Raw genomic sequence first — 24556 nt, forward strand, 5'->3', positions numbered from 1 at the left:
TGATTTAGCGTCTTGTCTCCATGGCTACAAATCAGGATATTGTTAAACAATCCTGGTGACCGCTGAGCAGAGCGTGCTCGACTTCTGCACTGAAATACAGCACTGCCATGCAACATTTTCAAGACTTTCTTCCATAAGAAGTCCTGTAGCTCAGAGCAGTCGCCTCGAAAGCGAGAGGACCCGGTTTGATTCCCGGCAGGGCGAAATGTTGGGCAAGTTTCCTTACTCCACACGCCTCTGTTTACCCAGCAGTAAATAGGAACCCACTTGTTAGTCGATTAGCGGATCGCTTCTTCCGGGGGTAATAATCCCTTTAAAAAATAAAATAATTTGGTCACTCAGACCACGACTGTTTGTGGGACGTCGCTGTGCGCAATTAGTTTCTGCGTTTCGCCTACAAATATACAGTCAATTCACCTTACAGTATATTCTGTGAAGCACTTTGAGACGTCTAAATGATGTGAAAGGCGCTACATCAAATGCAAGGATTATTATTGTATCCGAAGTTGAGTTTATAGATGAAATAGAGGCATTGCAGCAACAGGAGAGCTTTTCTTCCATTATCTGGTTGACTTTTAATGGGTTTACAGAGGATTCAAAGAGTTTGAGGTTGCGTTACTGGTGTGGGACACAGGCAGTTCACAGGAACCCATTACCTGGTTCAGTGTGGCAGTAAGTGAGTGAAATGTCTATGCAGCAACACCTGACAATCACAGATTGCCACAGCCGGTCAGTGAGTGCCTTGGGCTACCACACAGCTCGCAGAGAGTTCCTGACGGGTTTTGAAGGTAAGAAATCTGAGAACTCACCACAAACCACTTATTCAAAATAATTGGCAAAAGAACCAGAGGGGAGATGAGGAGACATTTTTTTTACAGAAAGTTGTTACGATCGGGACTGCACCGCCTGAAAGGGCGGTGGAAACAGATTCAATAACAACTTTCAAAAGGGAATTGGATAGGTATTGCAGAGGAAAAATTTGCAAGGATATGGGGAAAGAGCGGGGTAGCTCTTCTAAAGAGCCAGCACAGGCATGTTGGGCTAAATGGCCTCCTTCTGTGCTGTAATATTTTATGATTCTATGAACCTCAGTATTTCAAATCACTGATTTATAGTTTTGACAGCTAGAGGATGAGTAGTCTCGGTCATATTTATGCTTCCAATCGTTGAGGGGTGATCCGATTACGATTTCTAAAACAATAAAGGGAATTAACAAGTTACATGGGGGTCAATTCTGCCTTCTATGAAAGGTCTCCAAAATATGGGAACATAATCTTACAATCAGAGCTGGGATGATTAGATCAGAGTGCACTTTCCCAGAAACACAGATTAAGTTGAGATGTTTACAAGAAGACAGATAAAGATTCCTCCCCTCCCATTCCCCCACCCCACCTCCCCCATGCCGATATAACATACTTATCATAAATCGAGTTTGCTTACTCATGTCTTCCCACGTATTAAGAAAGGGCAAACTCTTGGTCATCAAGTCACTGCCAAGGTCAGTTGTGATGAAGATTTACATCTAAGCAAATGTAGATGTTTCGACAATATAAACTGTAGGTTAAACATTAGAATATACAGCACAGAAATAGGCCATTCGGCCCAACTGGTCTTATACTGGTGTTTATGCTCCACATGAGCCTCCTCCTGCCCTTCCTAAGCCTTCAGCTAAACATATCGTCAGAATTAACATGTTCAAAAGTCACAATAAGGGGTTACAAAATCAAGCGAAGAAGGAATGTTGAATTATTTTACACAGAGTACAGTGAACTTCCCAGAGAGGTGGGAGGGTGGGGTGGGGCGAGATTGTATTAGCAAGTTCAAGAGGGGATCAGTTAGTTATTTGACAAAGAAATCTATTAAGGAGAATGAGGAAAGAACATGCTTTCATCACTTTGGGACCAGCCAAATCTTTCCCAGGACTGTATATTCCTGAGATCTGTTTTTTCGCGTTCCAGACGGTGTTATTAAATGGTGGGATTTAGAGACTGGGAAAATGACTTGTGTGGCCCAGGAACACACTGGCATAATCACACAGTTCCTTTACTGGGCTGAACCTAAGCTCCTCTTCTCGGCCTCCAACGATGGCACCATAGTGATATGGAATGTAGCAGCAACCGTGTTTGACAGGATTGTGGTAAGACCTGCACCTATCACTCACTTCATTTAGACATTTTCTTTTTAATTTAACTGCAAGGACCACACTCAAAATGCTGTGTAGAATGGTTTGAAAGTGTATTTACGTGCGTAAATTTGATAGAGAGGAAATTGTGACTGCGCAATGTAGTAACTAATTGTATCACTGTAAGTGATAACAGATTTAAAAGCTTCTCTTGGTTTTAGTGAATTTTGATTTAATTAATTCCTGTGTTCCCAGTTGAATGCTGCTGTGTTTTGCATGGCAATCTGCTACCGACGCCACCAAATCATCTGTGGTTTCAAGAAACGTCTGAGAGTCTTTCCTTTGGATGAGAAGAAGGAATCTGGCCACGTGATTGACCTGAAGAGAAGTTTCTCTGATCACAGGCATAGCGACATTGTGTCATGTGTGGTCTGCCTGGACACACGCGTGTTCTCCGCTGGGTATGTACGGCACTAAATAAAACTGTTGATGCATGAACGTGTTACTAACAATCTTTGATGTGGTCAAAGATTACAAGCTGACAGGCTGGTTCTGAACAAATTGGAGTCATAGGGGGACACTGTCAAGATCTGTTCACGGGAAACTAATTTGACTACAGAAAAATTCATCAGCAGGACTTGGAGAGGCAGAGCTACGGAGTTGGACATTTACTTGGCCTTTTTTGGTACAATGCTGTTAAGAGTCATGTGTTAATAGATAAGTCATATGAGTGTTTTTAATCTTATTTTATTGACCAGTAACCATTTTTGTAACTAAACGCAGCAAATTGTTTACTGTATACATTTTATCCAGAAAGATTGCAAGAGGAAGAATGTAAAAGGTCCAAGGAAAGAGCAGGGAATTGGGATTATGTAATTGTCTCTGGGAGAGGAGCTCACACCAGCATAAGCTTCTTCCTGCGCTGTAAATTTTTATAGTTTTAGACTAGTAACAGTCTCACAAGGAGTCAAAAGGTCACACATTCGTTCCTATTCCAGGTAGATGCTCCAGAAATCTAAATGACATGACATGTTGGGCCAAATGACCTTGTCCTGTGCTGTAAATGTCCATACCTGTACAATGGTTCCAATCCAAGGTCAAACCGGGAAGTTGCCAGGAGTGAAATTTGACACTAATATCATCTATCACATTTTTCACCTCAGTATTTTCCAAACTCACGTCTATATCTCTTCTCCATTGAACAGGTACGACAAGAAGCTAATTGTTTATGAAACCAGTTCTAACCCGAGTAACAAACCTCTTCAGGTGGTCCACTGCAACCCAAGCGCGCACGAGGCTGGCATCACATGTCTGTTGGTAGTACAGGAGCACGAGAGCACACGGTGAGTGTGAGAGTCCCACAATGGTCAGGTCAGAAACTTCTGCATAGAGCAAGGGTACGTGTATTTTAGAGTTGGTGTTGTGAGGTCTGTGCTATGGGTTGTTAGTGTAGAATTGCTGGAGTTACGACAAGACAATATTACAATTAAATGTTTACTTTGACCAAAGTACCTCTCGGGTATTGACAGAGGCCACTCGAGAGGTGGAAACAGTCACAGACTCAAGAGGGAACAGCAAACAACAACGACTTGCATTTATATAGTGCCTTTCACATGGGGAAGAGTCCCAGAGCTTATCCCAAAGGAACTTATCAACAAATAAAAAACATAATGCTAAAAAATGTATTCCAGTATTAGAATGGTTAGACTGTAGTCAGGAAAGATGTTAAAACCCTAAAGGACTTAAACGTATCTGAAAAAGAGAATAATCAGGAGATAGCGAACATTAAATGACTGCTATCTGGAGATTTTGTACCAGGGAGAACACAAAATCATTACCCCAACATCTAGCAAACATTGTTTGTGCTCTAGAGCTTTATCATTATTGAGGCTGAGCTTCAATAAGCTTGAGATAAGCTTAATGAGTTGGAAACAAAGAAATCCCCTGGGAAAGATGAACTGTACCCCCAGAGTACTAAGGGAGACTGTTCACCTGTAAAGGCTGGCACTGGGTGGTGTGCCATCTCTGCTTAAATGATTGATAACAAATTCCTCTGAACTCAACAGGCTGGTGACCGGTTCCTTTGACAGAGCCATAAAAGTCTGGTCCCAGGACGGGCAGCTGATCCAGAAGTTACACCACTTACCGGGAACAGTCAGCAGCCTGTGCTTTGTGCCTTGTGTGAACGTGGTCTGGATCTGCAGCGGGGTTAGAGTCCCCACTCTGTTTGACCCGAGTTCCGGAGAAATTGTGAGTCTCATGAGAAATGTCTTTCCAGACACAAATAACGCAGGAAGTTTGTGGAAAAAGCCAGACATGTGCTCCAGACAATGGTCTTCCTGCAGCCACTCGTATTGTCTGAATGGATAATAATAAAAATCGTAGCATTTGACATAGCACGAGTAACATCAAGAACATCTCAAAGCATCCACAATGTTTTTTCTGTCATGTGTAGGGACTGAGTATTTTTGTAGGCAAATGTGGCAGCCAATATGCATACAGCAACATCCCACAAAGAGCCATGAAGTGAATGATTAATTTTGTCTGGGGGATTGTTGGCCAGAACATGAGAAAAAAATTATTTTCAAAAATTGACGTGGGATCTTTAATGTCCACCCGAATCAGTAGATTGGACGTTGGTTCATAAAATCTCATCCAAAGAACGGCAAAGAATAACTCCTTCATCACTGCGTTGAGTGTCGGCCTAAACTGTGGGCTCAAAGTCCCCGACATGGGGTTTGAACCCAGAGGCCAAAGTATTTATTGCTGAACCAAAGTGACACTTGTAAAGGGTCCTCAACTGTGTTGAAGAAAACTGTCTGACCACTGAATATGGGGCAGGGGAATAGAAAGGTGCATAAAGAGTGCAAGCTAGGAGAGAGCTGGGGTGACAATTGTAAAAGGAAAGCACTAGTGAAACTCACATAGGTTCACCATCTGGAACTTCGTTCAGATGTTGATCACAGTTTCAACTTCTGAGAAGCTGCAATCCAGAGAGTCGGCCTCAACACCTGCAACATTTGTTATTTATTAATTCTTTGGAGGATTTAGACGCAAATGTCTCAAAGCTGCAGGGAATGAGAATCTAACTGTGATTCTCTCACCCCTCCCATCCTACACACATGCACATACATACCCAGAGTGCTCAGAGACAGCATGGTATCCAGGTATCCAACTCCGCTGTAAAGCATTCGGGTAAGTAGATGTTAGCAGTAATAAGAATAATTTTTACTTTTGATATGGTGCCTTTCAGTCGGGTGAAAGCACTTCATTGGACACATTTGTAAAGTGGAGTGACTGTGTGTTTTGTGGACAAATTTGCGTCAGCCAATTTCCACATGGCAATATCCCACAAACAGTTGTGAAGTGAGTGATTGATTTTATTTGCGGAATTGTTGGACAGGATTCCAGGAGAAACTGCATTGGTGTGTCAAATTTGAATATATGAGTTGCAATTCCCAACGTGGGGCTTTAAACCACAATCTTCTGACTCAGAGGTGAGTCCTATCAATTGAAACAGGCTGATGTTGCTATCGGACTATTCTCTTCTCTGCGTGTCAGAGAGATAAGAGCTTTGTGCCCTCTGTCAAACTGTTGCAGACCCACAGTGGATTCTGTTATTACGTTATTATGTTACGTTATAATCCCTCCGTGGATTATGATATGATATTGTCTTTCACTATCAAACTCATTGCAGGTGTCCGAGTCTATTGATACCTTTCAAAAGCACAGGAATGGACCAAGGTTGAATCAAGTGATCTGCCCCCCAGAAACTAACCATGTGATCGGTAAGTGTATAAATCAGTGCTTCACCACCTGCGCAACACTTCACCACCACGTAGCAGCACTTCACAAATGATGTAATACTTCCACAAACATTTTCGACCACAAAATACACAGTCACTACACTTTACAGCATATTCTGGTGAAGCGCTTTGAGACACCTCAATGACATGATAAGGCGCTATATCAAATGCGATGATTATCATTATTATTAATGCAGTGCCTCATCAGCTTCTGATTCCCAACCTTTCAAAACATAAAAACTTTATGACCTTGTGTTGGAGAACGCTACCAACTGTGACAAGCTGCTAAAACGGAGCTAAAAGAATAAAAATATTTTAAAAGAATTAAAACTCTATTTTAATGCTTCTTTTAAAACCAACCTAATGCATCAATCCTGCAACAGATCCAGTGAAGTTATGCTAAGCATGTGCTAAGCTTTACATTACATGTTTATCTTACCCTGGTGTTAACGTGAACCATAAATTAATAGGAGTGTGGGGTGATTCCGGCTATTTCAGTAAATAAGCTGTTGTAAAGCTTTCCACCTGCCTAGCTAGCCAGTGAAACCCACAAGCTATTTGGCTGGGGGCTGCTATGCTTGGATCAGCTTTGCTACTTGATGCTCATAAATGGGAACGATGCTTCTAAAGTCAGCGCTCACACAAGAATGAGGTTTGGATCAACCCTATGTTTTTCTTGGACTAAACCTCCTCCATCGCAGCTGCCAGCCAAACAGCCTCAGTAAATACCAGACCTTGCTTCACGAAAGGGAAAAATACAAGTGCATATTTTAATCAATGCTACTGCTGCACTGAACACCAAACACACCACCTTACACACTGAACATCAAACACACCATCTTACACACTGAACATCAAACACACCATCTTACACACTGAACTACAAACAGACGACCCTACAAACTGAACACCAAACACACCACCTTACACATTGAACTACAAACACACCACCATACACACTGAACTGCAAATACACCATCTTACACACTGAACACTCCTCTAAAATTCCTCATCATTCCAGCCCCTCCTCTACTTAATTCCTTGGAAGAACCTCAAACCCTTGCATTTACACATGGCCTTTCATATAAAATCAATATCTTGAAGCACTTAGAAAAATGAGATTAATTAGAAATGGAGGGAATATTGTTATTGAGTAAATCAGTTAATCTGTCCCAGTGATTGCACCCACAATGAGATGGCGAGCCAACTGATTTGAATTTAGGGTAAATTTGGGGGAATATGAACCAAGATTAACAGGGAGAAAAACTCCACATTTCTTTGAAATAGTCTTGGTCTCTGATCATCCACGGAAATCACAAGGCAGTCGGAACCTAATCAATGACTCAATCAAAAAGGGGATAATGATCTGAAAAAAACAACAGGAGAACATTTCAAAGCACTTCAGGATACACTGTAAAATGCAGGGACTGTATTTTGTAGGTGAACGTGATAGCCAACTTGCTCACAACGATGTCTCGCGATCAGCCATGAAGTTGAATTTAATACAAAAAATTGTTATTTCGACAAATGTGGCTGCTAATTTGAACCAGCAGCGACTCGCAGTTGAGAGGAGGTTTTTGGGAGTTGAATTTGAACAACGGTAGAATATTTGCTGGGATGGGAACGAAAAGGAAATTTCAACAATTGAAGAGCAAGGAAAAAGAAAATGAAGGGACAGTAAATAACATTATCGGATATAATACATAGGTAGTTCGGGACATTTGTGCATGCGACCTCCAGGATGGCGGAAGGCGAACTAGGTGGACCTTGGTCTTTGTTTGTCTAGCATTTCTTACGGTCTTATGTTATGACAAAAAAAATGCATAAATGGGTAAAAATAAAGCAGAAGGCAGAGAGGTGGGGAGCTTAGGTGTGGAGTGGCAGCCAATCTGTACCTGCAGAGAGGGTTAGAGGCCTAGATCAGGCACAAAACGCCTGTAACTTCTGTTTTTCTTTCTGTTGTTCTTGGGCTGATAACGTGGAGACAGATTCTGAGATTGGACGCAGCCACACGCTTTGCAGATTTTAATGAAGACTTGAGACTGTGAAGCTGTATCCCTTATCTCCTCCTACACTCCACATGTGATCAAACTCCAAACTTGGCATCACCTAACCATTAAAAGTAGTATTTACACTTTTCTTGCAATTGATACAGCACCTCTTACATCAGGAGGATGCCTCAAAGTGCGTCACAGGATTTACTGTGAAGCATAGCGACTGTGCATTTTGTAGGCAAACAGGTGGAGGTTTCAAAGAGCAGACTTTAATACTCCATTACTTTTCAACTGTAGGATTTACCATCCAGCAGAAAGCAGTGAGCGTATGGAAGTACAACAAGCAGGGCTGTGTTACTGCATTACAAAGCAGGCAGCCTGTGGAGTGTCTGAGCTACAGTGAGTAACTGCTCGAGGAGGTGGTGGTGGTGGGGGATAAAATGCTTCATGAAATGCAAGGTTTATTATTATTGTCATCTTGACTAACTTGGGTCTCGCTAGACGCTGTCTGCATTCTGCTCTTACTTCCTCTAATGCTTTGTTTAGTTAACTTTGTTTAGAGGATTCCTGGTTCTATCTACTTTTGGTTCCCTTCATATGAAAATATTTCTGAACTTTAGGTTGAACTTCTTGATCAGACACAATAGCCTTGGACGCGTGAGGTATCTCTATTCAGGATGTACTTTCTCTTCACTTCCCTTAAAATTCCATGTTTCCTCTGTGGTCGTATTATCTTGTTTTGTTTCCTGTTTAACCCTCTTCACTCCAGTTCACATCCTAAATTTGCTGATCAATTGCCATCATTGACAGGCTGGCTCAATTCGTAGCACTCTCGCCTCTGACTCAGAAAATGTGGGTTGAAGTGTCACGTTGGGATTTTGAGTTCATAAGATTAGGCTGATACTTCAGTACCCAACAGAGGGAGCAGAGCATTGTACTGTCCTTCGGATGAGATGTTAAACCATGGTCCAGTCTATCTCTTGAGGTGAACATTAACAATCCTGTGGCACTATACGAAACAAGAAGCGAGTATCTATGGGGAAGGAAAAGAGATTCAGAACATTGTAACAGTAATTAATACTTACAACAATTAATAATTGTAATAATTTTGTCATTCAATCCACGATTGTTTGTGGGACACTGCTGTGAGCAATTGGCTGCCAAGTTTTGCCTATATAATGCACAGTCACTACACTTTACAGTATATTCTGTGAAGCGTTTTGAGATGTCTCGAAGACATGATATGCTGCTATAGAAAATGCAACGATTATTATTATTATTATTATTATTATTATTATTATTATTATTATTATTATTATTATCTCCCTGTGTCCTGGCTACAAATCTCCCAGATTCAACAACAAAAACAACCAAATTACATTTATATAGCGCCTTTCACATCAGGAGAACCTCCCAAGACCCTGAACAGTCAGTGTTTTGGACCCAAGCTGGGGGTCAGCATCGGGGAGAGTGAAGGGCAGGTGGGAAGGTGGGTGACTGAAGGCACAGTTGAACAGGAGGGATTTGAGATGGATGTTGAAGTAGGTAAGGGAGGGGGTGAGGTGGAGGGACCAGGGGATGGTGTTCTCGAGGATTGGGGCAGAGTCCCTGAAGGCTCCCCCGCCAATGGTGGAGCGGGCGAGGCGGGGGACATGAACAGGCTGGAGGCCGCTGAGCGGAGGAAGCAGACAGGATGGAAGGGGGTTAGGAGGTCGCAGAGGTAGGGGGGAGCAAGTCCATGGAGGGCAGTGAAGGTGAGGACCAAGGTTTTGAACAGTATCCTCAGTGTGATGGAAAGCCAGTGGAGTCGGGCGAGGATGGGGGTGATAGGGACGCGGAGCCTGGTTGGTAGAAGACACAGCTAGAGGAGAAGCTGTTTGTGGAGCTGAAGTGGAGTCGCTGTGAGAGGTAGGATCTGAACCAGTCAATTAAGTTGAAGTGAGAGGAGAGGCGGTAGAGGAGGATAATGGTATCAAAGGCAACAGAGAGGTCAAGGAAGATGAGGGGACATCTGGTCGCAGATGGACAAAATGTCATTTGTCACTTTGACCAAAGTTGTTTCTGTGTTGTGGGCGGCACAGAAACCCGATTGGAGGGATTCATAAAGGGAGGGGAGGGAGAGGAAGGAACGATGCTGGGAAGCAACGACTCGTCCCAGGACCTTGGAGAGGAAAGGGAGGGTGGAGATGGGGAGGTAATTTGAGAATAGGGATGTGTTCAGGGAGGGTTTTTTAAGGATAGGGAATTTAGATTTTATCAGACAACATGATAATGCAAAGATTATTATTGTACCAGGTAACGTAAGGTAATAGTAAATAATAATCCTTGCATTTGCTATAGCGGCTTATCATGTTGTTGAGACATCTCGAAAGGGGTTCGCAGAATTGTAAACTGGATTGACTGTGTATTTTGTGGGCGAAAAGTGACAGCCAATTTCACACAGCAGTGTCCCACAAACAGCTGTGAACTGAGTGACCAAATATTTTTAATTTACAAAATACACCAAACTGTATTTTGTAAGTAAATGTGGCAACCAATTTGTGCATATTTAGGGGGTTGCTGGCCAGGTCACAGAAGAAACTCACTTCACTTTTTGAATAATGCCATGGGATCTTAATTTCGACCTGAATATGCAATCTGGTTTCAATGTCTCAGCTGCAAGACACCACTTGCAGCTGAGACAGTGAAACCAGATTGCATGTTCAGGTGCAGAGTGGCAGGTCAGACTATGTGAGTGTCATCAAGCACTCCGGGACACTACCCGGTGTGAAGGGCGCTATATAAATGCAAGTTGTTACCAACTGAGCCAGGCTAACATCGGGCCTCTCTCGCTCTCTCTCTCTCTGCTGTTCTGGTCTGACTGTTGTTTCTGAGTTACTGAAGTCCATGGTGATTGCATTACAAGTTCCTGCCTTTCTCACCTAACCAAACAGCGTTATGTACTTGCTCAGCCTGAGCAGGGTGTTGAACAGTTGCGTAACCTGGGTTTCTCAATATGTAAACTTCAACACTTCCTGATGGAATTAGTTCCGCAATTGGCTAAGAAGAGGACATTGGTAATGAACAACTGCACAGGTTCGGGGAGTCTGGCACCATCCCGTGGTGAAACATGCAATAACAACTGTCCATTTATTATTTAAAATAGTAATCCTTGCATTTGATATAGCGCCTTTCACGTTGGAACAATATCTCAAAGCCCTTCATAGGATTTCCTGTAAGGTATAGTAACTTTGAATTTTGTAGGCAAACACGGCAGCCAGTATGGACCAGTGTCCCACAAACAGCCATAAACAATAAGAGTAACCGATTTTATTTGGAGAATTGTTGGCCAGGACTGGAAGAAATACCCATCTCTTATTGAAAAGTGCCACGGGATATTTAGAGACCACCTGAACAGATTGCCAGTTTAACATCTCAGCTGAAGGAAGTCACCTCCAGCAATGCACACCCCCCCAACACTGAGTTGGAATGTCCGGATGCAGAGGTTGAATCCATCGAGGCAAAATGCTATCAACTGAGTCAGGCTAATATTTAGCCTAGTGAAGATGTACAACAACAACAAATTACACTTGCATAGGATCATTCACATTGGAACGACGTCCAATCAGAGTTTTTTGGACCCGAGCTGGGACTTGGGGTTAGGAGGGGTGGAGGGCGGGGGAATGGGGATGGAGGTGGGAAGGTGGCCGAAGGCACAGTCGAAGAGGAAGGTGTTTAGACGGGACTTGAAAGAGGCAAGAGAGGGGGTGAGGTGGAGGGATTGCGGGATAGAGTTCCAGAGTGTTGGGGCAGAGATGCTGAATGCCCGACCGCCAATGGTGGGGTAGGAAGTGCAGGGAACTTGATATATTACTAATAATCCTTGCATTTGATAATGCACTTGTAAAAATGAAATGTGTTAAAGTGCTTCACAGCTAATTACTGTCCAGTGTAGTCACCTTGCAAACAACAAGGTCCTACAAACATCCATAAAGTGAAAGATTAATTTATCTGGAGGACTCCAGATCTGATGGCATTGGCAAAGGATCTTTAATATTCACCTAAACAGGCAGGCAGAATCTCAAATTAACATCCCATCCAAAGGATCTCTGACAATATAGTTCTCTCTCCGAGACTAGACTGTGAGTTCAAGTCCCAAAATGGCACTTCAACCATAATCTTCTGAAGCAGAAGCAAGAGTGCTACCAACTGAGCCAAGCTGACACCTGAAGATGATGGAGTATCGAGTTTGTGGTATTTCTTAAGATAATTCCTTAAAGGAATGTTTTTCGCAAGAACTGAACTTGGGATCTGGCTTGTATGGCTCAGTGTTGGAGAGTCCATTCACCCAGTGCGATCTCAGGGAATTGTGCTCAGAAGAGATTTGTTAATAACATTGCTTGCACTCTGTCTGAAGCCCAGAAGGTACCAATCCTGCTGTTCAGTGGCCACAGAGATGGGACCGTTCTGAAATGGGAACGACATCAATCTTCCTATTTCCTCTACAGGTTAGTCAGCACTCAATATTTAGTAACCTTTATAACTAAAGATGTCTAACACGCCGGCAAATCGAGAGATTCCTGGTGTATCAGGACATAAGTCAGGCTGACCCGCTCTCTGAATCCAATCTCAGTCCTGACTTCCATGAAGCTGGCAACTGGTTGCAGATCAGTGTCCAAACACAGATCTGGACTATCGGCTTGAGATACACACACATACACACCTGTATGACTTGGATGATTATGATCAACTATTTAGAACACAAATTAAATATCAATTTGTCTGGAGGACTGTTGGAAACTTCCTTCTCTTTTCAAATAGAGTTATAGGGTCTTTAACATCTTCCTGAACAGACAGAAAAGAGCTTGATTTAACATTTCATCCTAAGGATAGCACCCTGAACTATGCAGTGATGCAGTGCTTTGGCAGGACTGCATTGTGTGTTGGTGGGTATCAAGGGTAACAGTAAATTTTTTTTATCAATATATCAAAAGAAAAAGTAGAAAAGGGGAATCTGGTCACAATAAAGTCACGATTTCACAATATAGAGGAAGAGGACAAAATACCAGCGGAACAAGGGAACCTAAAATAAATCAAGAGAAGTACTTAATGGATTTAATATAAATAAAAATGGTAATGGAGAAAACAATGGGACTAATGATAGACAAAACTCCAGGACCTGATGGATTTCACCCCAGGGTATTAAAAGAAATAGGATGGGAATTGTAGGTGCGTTAGTCATAATTTCCCAAAGCTCTTTATATTCGGCAATTGTACCCTTGGATTGGAAAATTGCAAATGTCACCCCATTATTTAAGAAGCGAATGCGGGAGAAACCAAGTAACTAGAGACATGTCATCTTACTTCAGTTGTGGGGAAGTTACTGGAGTCTCTCGTCAGGGACAGAGTGACTGAGCATTTGGACATTATTAACTAACCAAGGAGAGTTAACATGGATTTGTGAAGGTTCGGTCATGTCTGACGAATCTCATTGAATTTTTTGAGTCACTAACATGGTGGATAAAGATTGCCTATGGATATTGTCCATATTGAATTTCAGAGAATTCCGTACAAGAGTTTTTAGCAAAAATAGAATCGGAGGTAACCTTGTACACAAATCACTAAAAATGAGCTCACAGGTACAAAAAGTTATTAAAAAGGCTAATGGGTTGTTGGACTTTATCTCAAGGGGGCTGGAATATAAAGGAGAGGAAACAATGATTCAATTGTATAGAGCCTTGGTCAGACCCCATCTGGAGTACTGCATTTAGTTTTGGGCATCATACCTCAGGAAGAATATGTTGGCTCTGCGGGGTGGGGAGGGGGTGGTTGTAGCTCAGATTCAATAGAATGATACCAGGGCTTACAGGGTTAAATCATAAGGCCAGGTTGCATGAATTTGGTCTCTATTCCTTGAGTTTAGAAGGTTGAGGGATGATCTGATTGAGGTGTTTAAAATAATAAAGGGATTTGATAGAGTAGCCACAGAGAAACTATTTCCTCTGGTAGGGGAATCCAGAACAAGGAGCCATCATCTTAAAATTAGAGCTAGGTCATTTCAGAGTGAAATCAGGAGGCATTTTTTTCACGCAAAGGGAAATGGAAATCTGGAAATCTCTCCCCCAAAAGACTATGGATGCCGGATCCATTCAAATTTTCAAGACTGAGTTGCATAGAGTTAGGTAAGAGTATCAAGGGATATGGGACAAAAGTGGGTAAATGGAGTTGAGTTAGAGATCAGCCATGATCTAATAGAATGGCAGCACAGGCTCGAGAGTCTGAATGGCCTTCTCCTGGTCCTATGTTCCTTGGAGTGGGGAGAGATCTCAATCTAGACTGGGAGCTCAAACGTATGCTTTGTAAAAACAACCTTCTCGGAGCCGAGCTTTGCTGTGCCATGGCTTTTCCTCCTCCCTACAAATATTTCCAAAGATCCTTGTACAATTTCAAAAGATTCTTGTTTTATCTGCAATCATCACTCACTGGCTGCTTTCTCCCCTCAGTCATGAAGCCTTTAACCTGTTGGATGAGCAGTCAAAGGGAGAGGAATCTCACAATAATAAAACACAGTGGAGGAAAACCACATACAATAAAACCCACCACACATACTGGACTGCAGGCTCAAAGCTCAGTAAAGTCCAGAAATCAGCTGATACCAGGACACCCAACCAAGTCAAAAGACCTCGTTTCACCAGGTAGGCCTGTCAACCTGCCATGGTTAAATGAGTAGGGAATGTGACGACAAGTCTCATAATAAAGGAACGTCAGCATAACACTCCCTGTACTCTGCTCAGACAACAATAACACATTACATTTGAATAGTGCCTTTCACGTTGGGAGGATGTCCCAATGCGCTGAATTCTGAAACAGCTCTAATTAGACTCTCTATACCCATTTCCCAGTCCTCACCAGGATTCGTTGACTCCTAGGACCAGTAGATTGATTTTAAGATGCTTGTCATAAACTTCAAAACCTTTTCAGATCGCCCTCCTCCCTATCTCTGCAATCCTCTCCAACTCCATTAATCTGCACATCCACAGTGTTCTTCAGTCAGATTGATTGCTGACTGACCTGTAGAGGAAGTAGGAAGATTCTAATTCAGTTCTGTCTTTTCTTCGCTGGTCTTCTGATTCGCTGTTCCGTCATTTCCTCCATCTTTTACCATTGATGGCTATGCATTCAGCCACCAAGGCTACGCTCTCTCCCAATCCCCTTCACTTTGCAATTCTCTCACTGCCTAAAGATTGCACAGAATTTTAGAAAAAAGGTCCTCATTTGAAAACCAGTTTTCCAGATTTTTTTTAAGAACCTGGCTTCTGAATGAAGACTGAATTTAAGAATCCTCCCAAAATTCCAGAGATATTAAGACAGTTCTCGTACAGCTGACACTGAGGAATCTGAGTGCCTGATCTCGGTGGGTCTGTATTGCAGGTCAGTGTTTGTGGAAGAGCTGGATCTGTTGGCACTGGCTGCGGAGGATGGGAAGGTTTACCTCTGGGGATTTGATGACTCCCTTTCCAGCATCCTCAAGATGATGCCTTCAAAAGCCAAACTGCAGCAAGACAGGATACGGGTGAGAGTACCCACAGAAGACAAGGAAGGGGGAGAACGGCTGTTTTGGTTGAGTCCAACCCTATAGGATAAAAGGATACAAATGAGGCTTGAATTACAATACTGGGTGAATTTGGCAATTTGTCTCAACAGATTCTCCATGTTAACTTATACACGAAAGGCCCAAAATTTGACCCAGTCTTAGTTCGCAATTCCATTTTATCTTAAAATTTTAAATCATTTGGAATTTTTGAAAATTATTCAACTTAGTCTTATTTTGGAGGTAGTTTATCACAGTTTTAAAATAAATTAATTCCAAATTATTAAAATTGAATTTGAGGATTCTCCACAATTCTGTGTGCTAAAATTTTAAGATAAAATAGTCTAACCAGCTCAGACTAGATGGAATTTCAGTCCTTAAATCTATTGAAATATGTAATCTTTACTCAAGACGCTAGTCCACTTGACCTGCGCTATAAATGCAGGTTTTTGTTGCTGTTGTACATTGCTGCTCATGAAATATAATTAGTAACTTATGTCTCTACATTATAAGCTTCAGAACTAAAGAGGGGAAAATAGAACCAAGACACTCCAAGAACACTATGTAAATGCAAGTTGTTGTTTTAGAAACTATTAGTAACTGCTAATCTCTCCTAACAGCCTGCACATGAGTCCAGATTAACGTGGGTCCTGGGAGAGGTGAAAGTTTCCATACTTTTATTTCAGAAAAATTGTAAAATGGGAAGTTACACGACACAGATCCACAGACATGCTCCGTAGTAAGAAACAGCTTGACCTGGTAATAGATACTCAAGAAAGATGAAATCGAATGGATTGAATATTCCCTTTTCATTCAAACCTCTTGTATAAAAACCAGAGCAGCACATTCTCCTGAAATGCTGCAGATTCCTCCATCACAAGACGCAACAATTTCTTTCCTATGTTTTCCAGAGATTTGAAGTTCTCTTGGACCAAACTCCCAAAGACCATCTCTTTGACCTCAAAGACAATGAAAACGATGCCGATTCTGTTACAAACCGTGTTTCAGGTAAAGGAAGCAGCCAACAAGTGAATTCAGACAAGTGATTCCTGCTGATCAGAAAGTCAGTAAAAAATTGTTGGAGCAGAATGCATAGATTTTTCTAAAAAGAAATGAGATAAATGCTTGTGAAAGAGGCACATTGCAGGATGTTGAAGCAAGTGAGAGAATAATAATAGTAATAAGCCTTGTATTTGGTATAGCACCTTGCCATGTCTTTGAGATATCTCAAAGCCCTTCATAGGATATACTGTAAAGTGGATTGACTATTTTGTGGGTGAAACAGTTAGATTTGGGTTATAATAAGTCACTTCACTTGACAGCAATTACCCCTGAAGTGCCTTGAGACTTGTTTGATGTTGCTGGCGCTATGTCAAAGGCAGTAATGAGGATTTAGCTCCCTCAGCATCCATTACAGGCTTGGGGTGGGAAGTGGATTGCACTTTGGTAGTTTTCGGAAATCTAAATTCATCATTTTGTGAATATGGCAAATTAGGCCCCGAGATCCCCGGGAGAAGCTCATGTGCAGAATCGTGCCTCCAGTCTGTCTTATCTGTTGAATTTAGGCTTTGTTTGCAAGAAGGTTTTATCCGGACACTTACAGCTGGTGACAGGGCTCGCTCTGGTGGCGAGAGGTGGAAGCAGCAACACTAACTATCTGGTGAGTGAATCTTCTGAAGCTCATTCTATGCTGAGATTCTGATAGAATAATTAAATTAAAATCAGACAATGCTGGGAATTACAAAATAGGTCGCTTGGTATGAAGGGCTTGAAATTACACTCAGTCTTAATATGCAAGAGCAAAATAGAAGATGAAGCAGAATTGTGAAAAATTCTTAAATTCAATCATAATTTGGAAGCTGGTTCTTTTTATTAATAATAAAATAATAAAGCGCTTCACAGAATATGCTGTAAAGTGTATATTTTGTAGGCAAAACGCGGCAGCCAATTACGCACAGCAGTGTCCCACAAACAGTCGTGGATTGAAATGATCCAAATTATTATTTTAAAAAATAAGATTTTTTTTAAGAACTTTTTAAGGTTTGCAATGGATGATCTCAGATCGTATCTGCCTTATTCTGAGACGTACTTGATCCTAAGAAAGCTAGATGGGTCGGTGTTGTGGGCGATTGGCTCTGTATGTAAGCTGTGTATATAACCTAGGAAAGCTGGATGAGAAAGTGTATTCAGTGCTGATATCCCTCACCTTGATGATCAAGCAGACAACAGAGAACAGAGAGGGAGGAGATGATCTCAGAATGTAGCATGTGCGTGAATGATCATCTGACCACTGATATTAAGTTGTCAGTACAAAGCTCATGGATTATATATACATGAGACCTCATGGGATGTGGCCAAATATCAACTTAATAATAATCCTTACATTTGACAGAGTACTTGTAAGGGTGAAGCTTCTCAAAGCATTCTCAAACCAGATCAATGCTCTCAGAGGGAGTGACTGCACCTGTGGGCAAACACAGGATCCAGTTTGCACACGGTAAGGTCCCACTCAAGAACTAACCTGGAACACGCTATATAAGTGCAAGTTGTAGTTGTTGTTGTGGGATTGTTGACTAGGAAAACGGGAGAAACCAAAGGAAGTAGAGTTTAATTTCTTATTCCAAAGGACAGCACCTCAACTCAGCCTGAAGTGTGAGCTCAGACCCACCAGCTTCTGGCCCAGAGGCAAGTTACCACCCACTGAGCTTTGCTGACAACTTACATTTGCCTAGAAATGTCACTGAGAAGAAAACGTATATTACAAATATGAATTTGATGCTGATTTTAATGATTTCATTTCCTAACTGTTTCTATTCTTAAACGTTTGTCAGATAAGTGGAGGCTGGGACGGGAGACTGTGTGTGTGGGATTTGCAAACCGGGGCATTGAAAGACACATTCTGTCACACTGCCTCAGACAGTCAAAGTGAGGTTCAAGACCTGGCCAATGATGGTGCTATTTTGGATCTTGCATATAGCCCAAAACGGTAAGATGATGTGTGGAGAGAAACAGTCACTACAGTGGCACACTCTGAGATGGGAAATCTAAATGCTAAACCGGGGGGGGGGGGGGCGGGGGGGGGGGGCGGCGGGGGGGGGGGGGTCAGCCTGCCTCAGTTTGAAACTCTCTCACCTCTCAACAACATCAACAACAACTTGCATTTACATAGTGCCCTTCACACAGGGTAGTGTCCCAGACACTCTCAGTCACAAGGTTGTGATATCAAGGCCCACATTAGGAATTTGAGCTAAGACTCCAGACTGACATTCCATCACAGTGCTGGAGGAATGATACATTGACAGAGGTACTGTCCGTGAGATGTTAACCAAGGTCCTGTCTAACTGTTTAGGTGGATGTTAAAGATAGCCTAATACCTGTAAGCAACTAACTACCAATACTCACCTGAGCTCTGTGGCAAACTGAATCAGATATTCAAGAGAAACTGGCAATCACACCCACCAATTAATTTACAGTTAAAAGTCTTATTGTAATCCCTTAATCTCAGACAATCCTACAAAGGGAAACTGTCCTGATAGCCTCACCTCAATACGGCTCAACCACCAGCACCGTCAGTGAAATCCACCAACAATAAGAGTCCCACTCAATTCTGTCCTCAAGACTGCTGAGAAACTCATCCATGCCTTCATCATTTTCAGACTCGATCACTCCAACGCCCTGCTATTCACATTCCTCATCTCTTCCCAACACAAGCTGCAGAACATCCAGACTATACAGCCAGTGTCCTCTCCTGACAGGCTCCACAAGTCCATTTCCCTCATCCTCACTTGGATCACTGCCCCCTCCTGCCTCCCCCCCACCATATCTCATCAGATTGAATTCAATATTCTCCTCATTTTCAAATCTTTGGTCTCAACCCAACCAACCTGTGTGACCTCCTGCAACACTGCTGCCCCAGGCTCTCCGTCCCCTCAGTGAACAGGTCTCCTTCACATCCTCACCCGCTCTGTCCTGCCACCAGTCAACACCACTGACTATGGGATTCCCACTGACGTCTATTCTTTCTGTCTTCCAGGAATGAATTTGCCTATTCTTCAAGCGAAGGAATGGTCTACCTCCGACGCTTCAGCCCCGTTGCGGCACAAATGATTCTGGTGAATGTACTTCGAGGTCACGAGGCTGATATCACATCAGTTGTGTGGCATTCACGCCTAGAAAAATGGCTCAGTGGCTCAGAGGATGGAACGATACGCATTTGGGCAAGTATCTCACTCACAGAGTTGATCTGCTAGGGTACTGGGAGCCAGTGGAGCCTGGTGAGCATGCTGGTAATGGGCGCATGGAGGATCAGTATATCTGCTACCGTGTACAACAACAATAACAACAGTTTCTAATTTGTATAGTGTTTTTCACATCAGGAGGACATCGCAAAGCATTTCACACAGCTGACTAGGAGCCCAAGCTGACAGTGGGGGTGAGGAGATGGAAGGGGTAGTTTAGAAGTTTTGTGGAATCATATGCCTTGGATGTGTGTCCTGGTACGATACACAAAAATAAATTAGAAGCAGCTGCTATTCCAGAGAACTCACAGATTTGGTTATTTGTAACAGAGTGAAGATGGAATGCAGTGCGAGCAAGTCCTGGTTACTCACGGAGCCGTGAGCTGTCTCTGTGTCGATCAGGTCAATGGCTGCATCGTAGCTGGGATTCAGGAAATCATGAGGTATGATTTTATACAAATCTAATCTATAGGGACATATTATATAACATAGAGGAACATATATAATAGATAGAGGGATATGCATGACCAGAACAAAATACTACCGGTGGGCACCATCGCTCAGCATCTCACATACCTTCCCTTCACTGTCTAAATAAAATCGATTTCCCTCTTCACTGCCCACACTATCTGCCTCCACTGCCTTCTGCGCAACCTGTTCCACATGATAACAATCCTCTGTGTAAAGTAGTTAAATGGAAACTGTCTGTTCCTATTCCCTCTGTGTTACCCCTTTCCTAAGAACACAAGAATTTGGTAGGCAAAAGAAGACCAAGGTCCAGTTCGCCTTCCACCATCCTGACAGTCGCTTGGCAGGGCATGTCCCAAATTATATATTGTATCCCGAGATATTATTTTCTAACAGAAATCTGTCTAATTTATTCTTAAAACAAACAACACTTCCTGCTTTCACCCTAGGGAGTTTGAGCCATACGTTTCACTACTCGCTCACTGAATTAGTGTTTCCACAGATTTATTCTGAATTTATCTCTCTTCAATCACAGGCTGTGTCCTCTGGTTCTACTGTTCAGTACATGATAAAACAGCTTATCATGGTTTACATTATCTAGTCCTTCAGAATCTTAAAAACCATGATCATGATCATATTGCCCCTAAACCTTCTCTTCTCCAGTGTGAACATACCCAGTTAACCTAATCAATCCTCATAGTCCAGTCCCTCCATCCCCTCAATCATTTTGGTTGTCCTCCTCTGTATCCTCTCAATTGCTGCAATATCCTTTCATATTGCGGTGACCAGAACTGCACACAGTATTTCAAGTGCAGTTGCACCAGTTAATTATAAAGTGGCAGGATTATCCCACTATTTCAGTTCAATTTTGCCCTTTTAATGCAACCTAGCATCTGGTTTGCCTTACTCACTGCTACCGAACACTGTTGCAATGGCTTCAATTTATTGTCAATCAGGACTCCCGGGTCCTTTTCATTTTTCGTACAGATTATTTTCTTTCCATTTCAGTAATAGTCCCTTTCTGGATTTTTTTTCCCATTAAAGCACTTTGCATTTCTCTACATTGAATTTCATCTGCCATCCATCTGCCCAATTCCCAAGTATGTTCAAGTCCTCCTGTAATCTCTAGACCGCTTGACCATATCTGGTAATCTTTCTCCTCCCCAGCCTCACAGCTTCCATCCCCAGCTCGGGTTCCCCCGCAGTACTGTTAAGCACTTTGGAAAGTCCTCCCAATGTGAAAGGCACCATATCAATTTCATTTTTTTAATTGTATTGTCTAGCTTCTCTATACTCTGTAATCCAGAAGATTTCAATAAGATCACCCGTCATTGTCTCAATTAGATCCCAGTGTCTTTGTTCTGGTTAATTCTTACTGTGAATGCTTCCAGAGTTTACGATGCTGAGACGTTTATCCAAGTGCAGAGTAATACTGGACACACTGATTGTATCCGGACCATAATCCATATCCCCGAGAGAAAGCAGGTATCAGTAAACTTTCAAATCCAATTATTTTCATTTAAAGCCTTGTGTTCAGTACCAAAACATTCCTTAAACCTATGTCCTCTTGTTTTTTTTAAACTCAATTGATTTAGCAACATAGACCAGGATGCTGTTCGTCTTCTTTATTGCGGCCTCACACTGTTTTGACATACAGGCAACTAATACCCCTGGATCTCTTTCAGCTTTCCCATTGACAAGTTCTTCCCATTGATGGAGTACTTGGGTTTTCTATTCTTACCTTCTATGTGTAGTACCTAGGATTTATTTGCATCGGAGGTAGACCATTCCTTCGCTTGAAGAGTAGGCAAATTCATTCCTGGAAGGCAGAAAGAATAGACATCAGTGGGAATCCCATAGTCAGTGGTATTGACTGGTGGCAGGACAGAGCGGGTGAGGATGTGAAGGAGACCTGTTGAGGGGAAGGAGAGCCTGTCTATCCATCAGGTGGCACCAAACTCTTGATAAGTTTATCACGTTTTATGTTGACATGTTGAACAGACATACAATGAGTCTTAATGTAAATTGTGGGATCTAGAACAGTTGTTTGGGATTATTATTTTAGTTTGACATTGATTTTCTATGGTTGAAGGAGAAACAAAATCCTCTTTCCAGCCAAAAGATACACTTTTACCTATTAGGTCAAGGGCTAGCCTTGAGCCTTGCCCACCCGATCAGTAAAAGAATCATTTTAGACTGAGGAGAATGTGGTTCTCTCAGAACTATAAGTTCATAAGATGTCACTGGTGAGAGCTGAGCAGAAAAGCTTTGATTTTGTTAATATTTGACTGAAGGAAGTTAAGGCCCATGACTTGATGTCAGGCAAACATGTCAAGTAAAACCACCAATGCTTATCAATTGTCTCCTATGCCTTGGGACGCCCTCCCGATGTGAAAGGCGCTATACAAATGTAATTTTGTATTATATTTTGAATTGTTATTTCCTTTTATATTCTTTCCCTAGTACATATCTGCATCCTGGGATAACACTGTGCGTGTCTGGAATGCCTACATCAAATGTCTGCCCAGGACTAGAAACCCGACTGGAAATGCAATCTAACAAGTTGAGAGCCTGTAAAACAACTCAACATTTCATTCCAAATTATTTAACACATATTTATCATGAAAAGCAGCTAATATTTAATACCAAAAAAGATAACAAAATTACATTTACATCCCTCTCCCAACTCTCTTCCCATTGCTCACATACAGAAGTACCAACATATTTATAGCATAATATAATAATATAATAAACATAAATACTTATATAGTAAAGAAAGACCTCCTGAAATAGGTGTTATTGTTGAATTACTAAATTGGGGACATGGGGGAAGGAAATTTCAAACATTAACTTGTTAATTTTTTAACAAAAACTGATAAGCAACAATTTTTAAAACGTTTTTAAAAAGTTAAAAATTAAATTATTAAAAATGATTTGGGTTGATGGGCAGATTGCTTTCAGGGGATAATAATCCATGACTGTTTGTGGGACACTGCTGTTTGCAATTGGCTGCTGTATTTTATAATAATAAACCCGCAAAATACACAGTCAATTCATGTTAAATATATTCTGTGAAGCGCTTTGTGACGTCTCAACGACATGATAAGGTGCTATATCAAATGCAAGGATTATTATTATTATTATTACCACATTTCATCCAAATCCGCCAGTGTCGCTCATGTGCATTGCTGGGTTTTTTCCCAACCTACGCTCTCACCTCGTTTCTCTGTCCCTGTCTTTAGAGGAGATTGAAGGGGAAAATTAGCAAACGGTAGCCCGGAGATTGTTGGGCTTTTCTCATTACATATACATGTGTTTCAGTCATAGGCATGATGGATGAGGGTGTCATAAAAATGCACCACAGCATTATTTGCCATGGCGGGGGGTGGGGTGGACAAGACCTCACTGTTTGTCTCAGAGATTCGCCATTGTCACCAGAGAAGATGTTCATTGTACATTTCAATACACACCATCAGCATTACACGTCTAAAACATTGACATCCTCAAAAACTCCCCCCCCCACCCCTCAACTCGCCCCCCCACATCCAGCAGTGCTTGGTGCCACATGTCGCCTCTAGTGTGTAATAATAAGCTGTTGAACCACTGCCAGATTCTTTGAAGGTGGATGGCCCTGAACTGCAGACATATTGGATGAACACAAGTCACAACAGCTGAGTGCTTCTGCACAATGGTGTTTCTCAATCTTCATCCGAGTTTTTTGCATCGCACAAAGGCTTCATACAGCACGTCGATATATTTCTACAAACAAGCCTTTAAAAAGGATACAAATTACTCAACAAGAACATTTTTCGTTTGCAAAACAAACCAAGCCAACAATGGAAGCAAAGATCATTGAACCTTGTCTTAACACTGAAGCCGCCTGACAATCAAGAGTCAAATGTTCAGTTGAGATGGCGAGGCTGGTTTTAGATCCAGTCCAGATGGGGGGAGGGGTTTCCTCTCTTTGCCACATGTAATAGGGAATTTAGGGAAACTCACCCAGTTCCCAGGACTATTGCATTAGATCACTCCAAATTTGCATTCGCTGACAAAGAATGGATGCTTGACTCAAAAAGTCCATAAGGATTTGTTTGAATAGAAATGGAAATATTCCCACTGACGTAGAAGGAAGTTGAGGACTAAGCAACTGTTGGAGCAGAGTAATAATAATAATACACCTTGCATTTGGTATAGTGCCTTATCATGTCAGAAAGATGTCTCAAAGAACTTCACAGGAATTTCTGTGAAGTGGAGTGGTTGTGTATTTATAGGTAAACGTGCCAGCACAATTGCACACAGCAATGTCCTACAATGATCAATATTATTTGGGGGATTGCTGGCTAGGACACCAGGAGAAA

General features: G+C 42.0%; 1 protein-coding gene across 1 annotated transcript; it reads left to right on the forward strand.

Moving 5' to 3' along the window:
• Positions 1-685: 685 nt before the first annotated feature.
• On the forward strand, positions 686-23094 carry LOC103177308 (probable U3 small nucleolar RNA-associated protein 13). Its single transcript, XM_007891422.2, has 17 exons — positions 686-788; positions 1959-2137; positions 2378-2583; positions 3328-3465; positions 4189-4372; positions 5820-5910; positions 8220-8321; positions 12319-12409; positions 14405-14596; positions 15333-15474; positions 16404-16500; positions 17058-17152; positions 18324-18478; positions 19526-19709; positions 20061-20173; positions 21590-21683; positions 22662-23094. The coding sequence occupies exons 1-17, from the start codon at positions 686-688 to the stop codon at positions 22755-22757; spliced, it is 2262 nt and encodes a 753-aa protein (XP_007889613.2). The 3' UTR covers positions 22758-23094.
• The last annotated feature ends 1462 nt before the right edge of the window (positions 23095-24556 follow it).

Source organism: Callorhinchus milii, unplaced genomic scaffold, assembly GCF_018977255.1.
Source record: "Callorhinchus milii isolate IMCB2004 unplaced genomic scaffold, IMCB_Cmil_1.0 Scaffold13, whole genome shotgun sequence".
NCBI lineage: Eukaryota > Metazoa > Chordata > Chondrichthyes > Chimaeriformes > Callorhinchidae > Callorhinchus > Callorhinchus milii.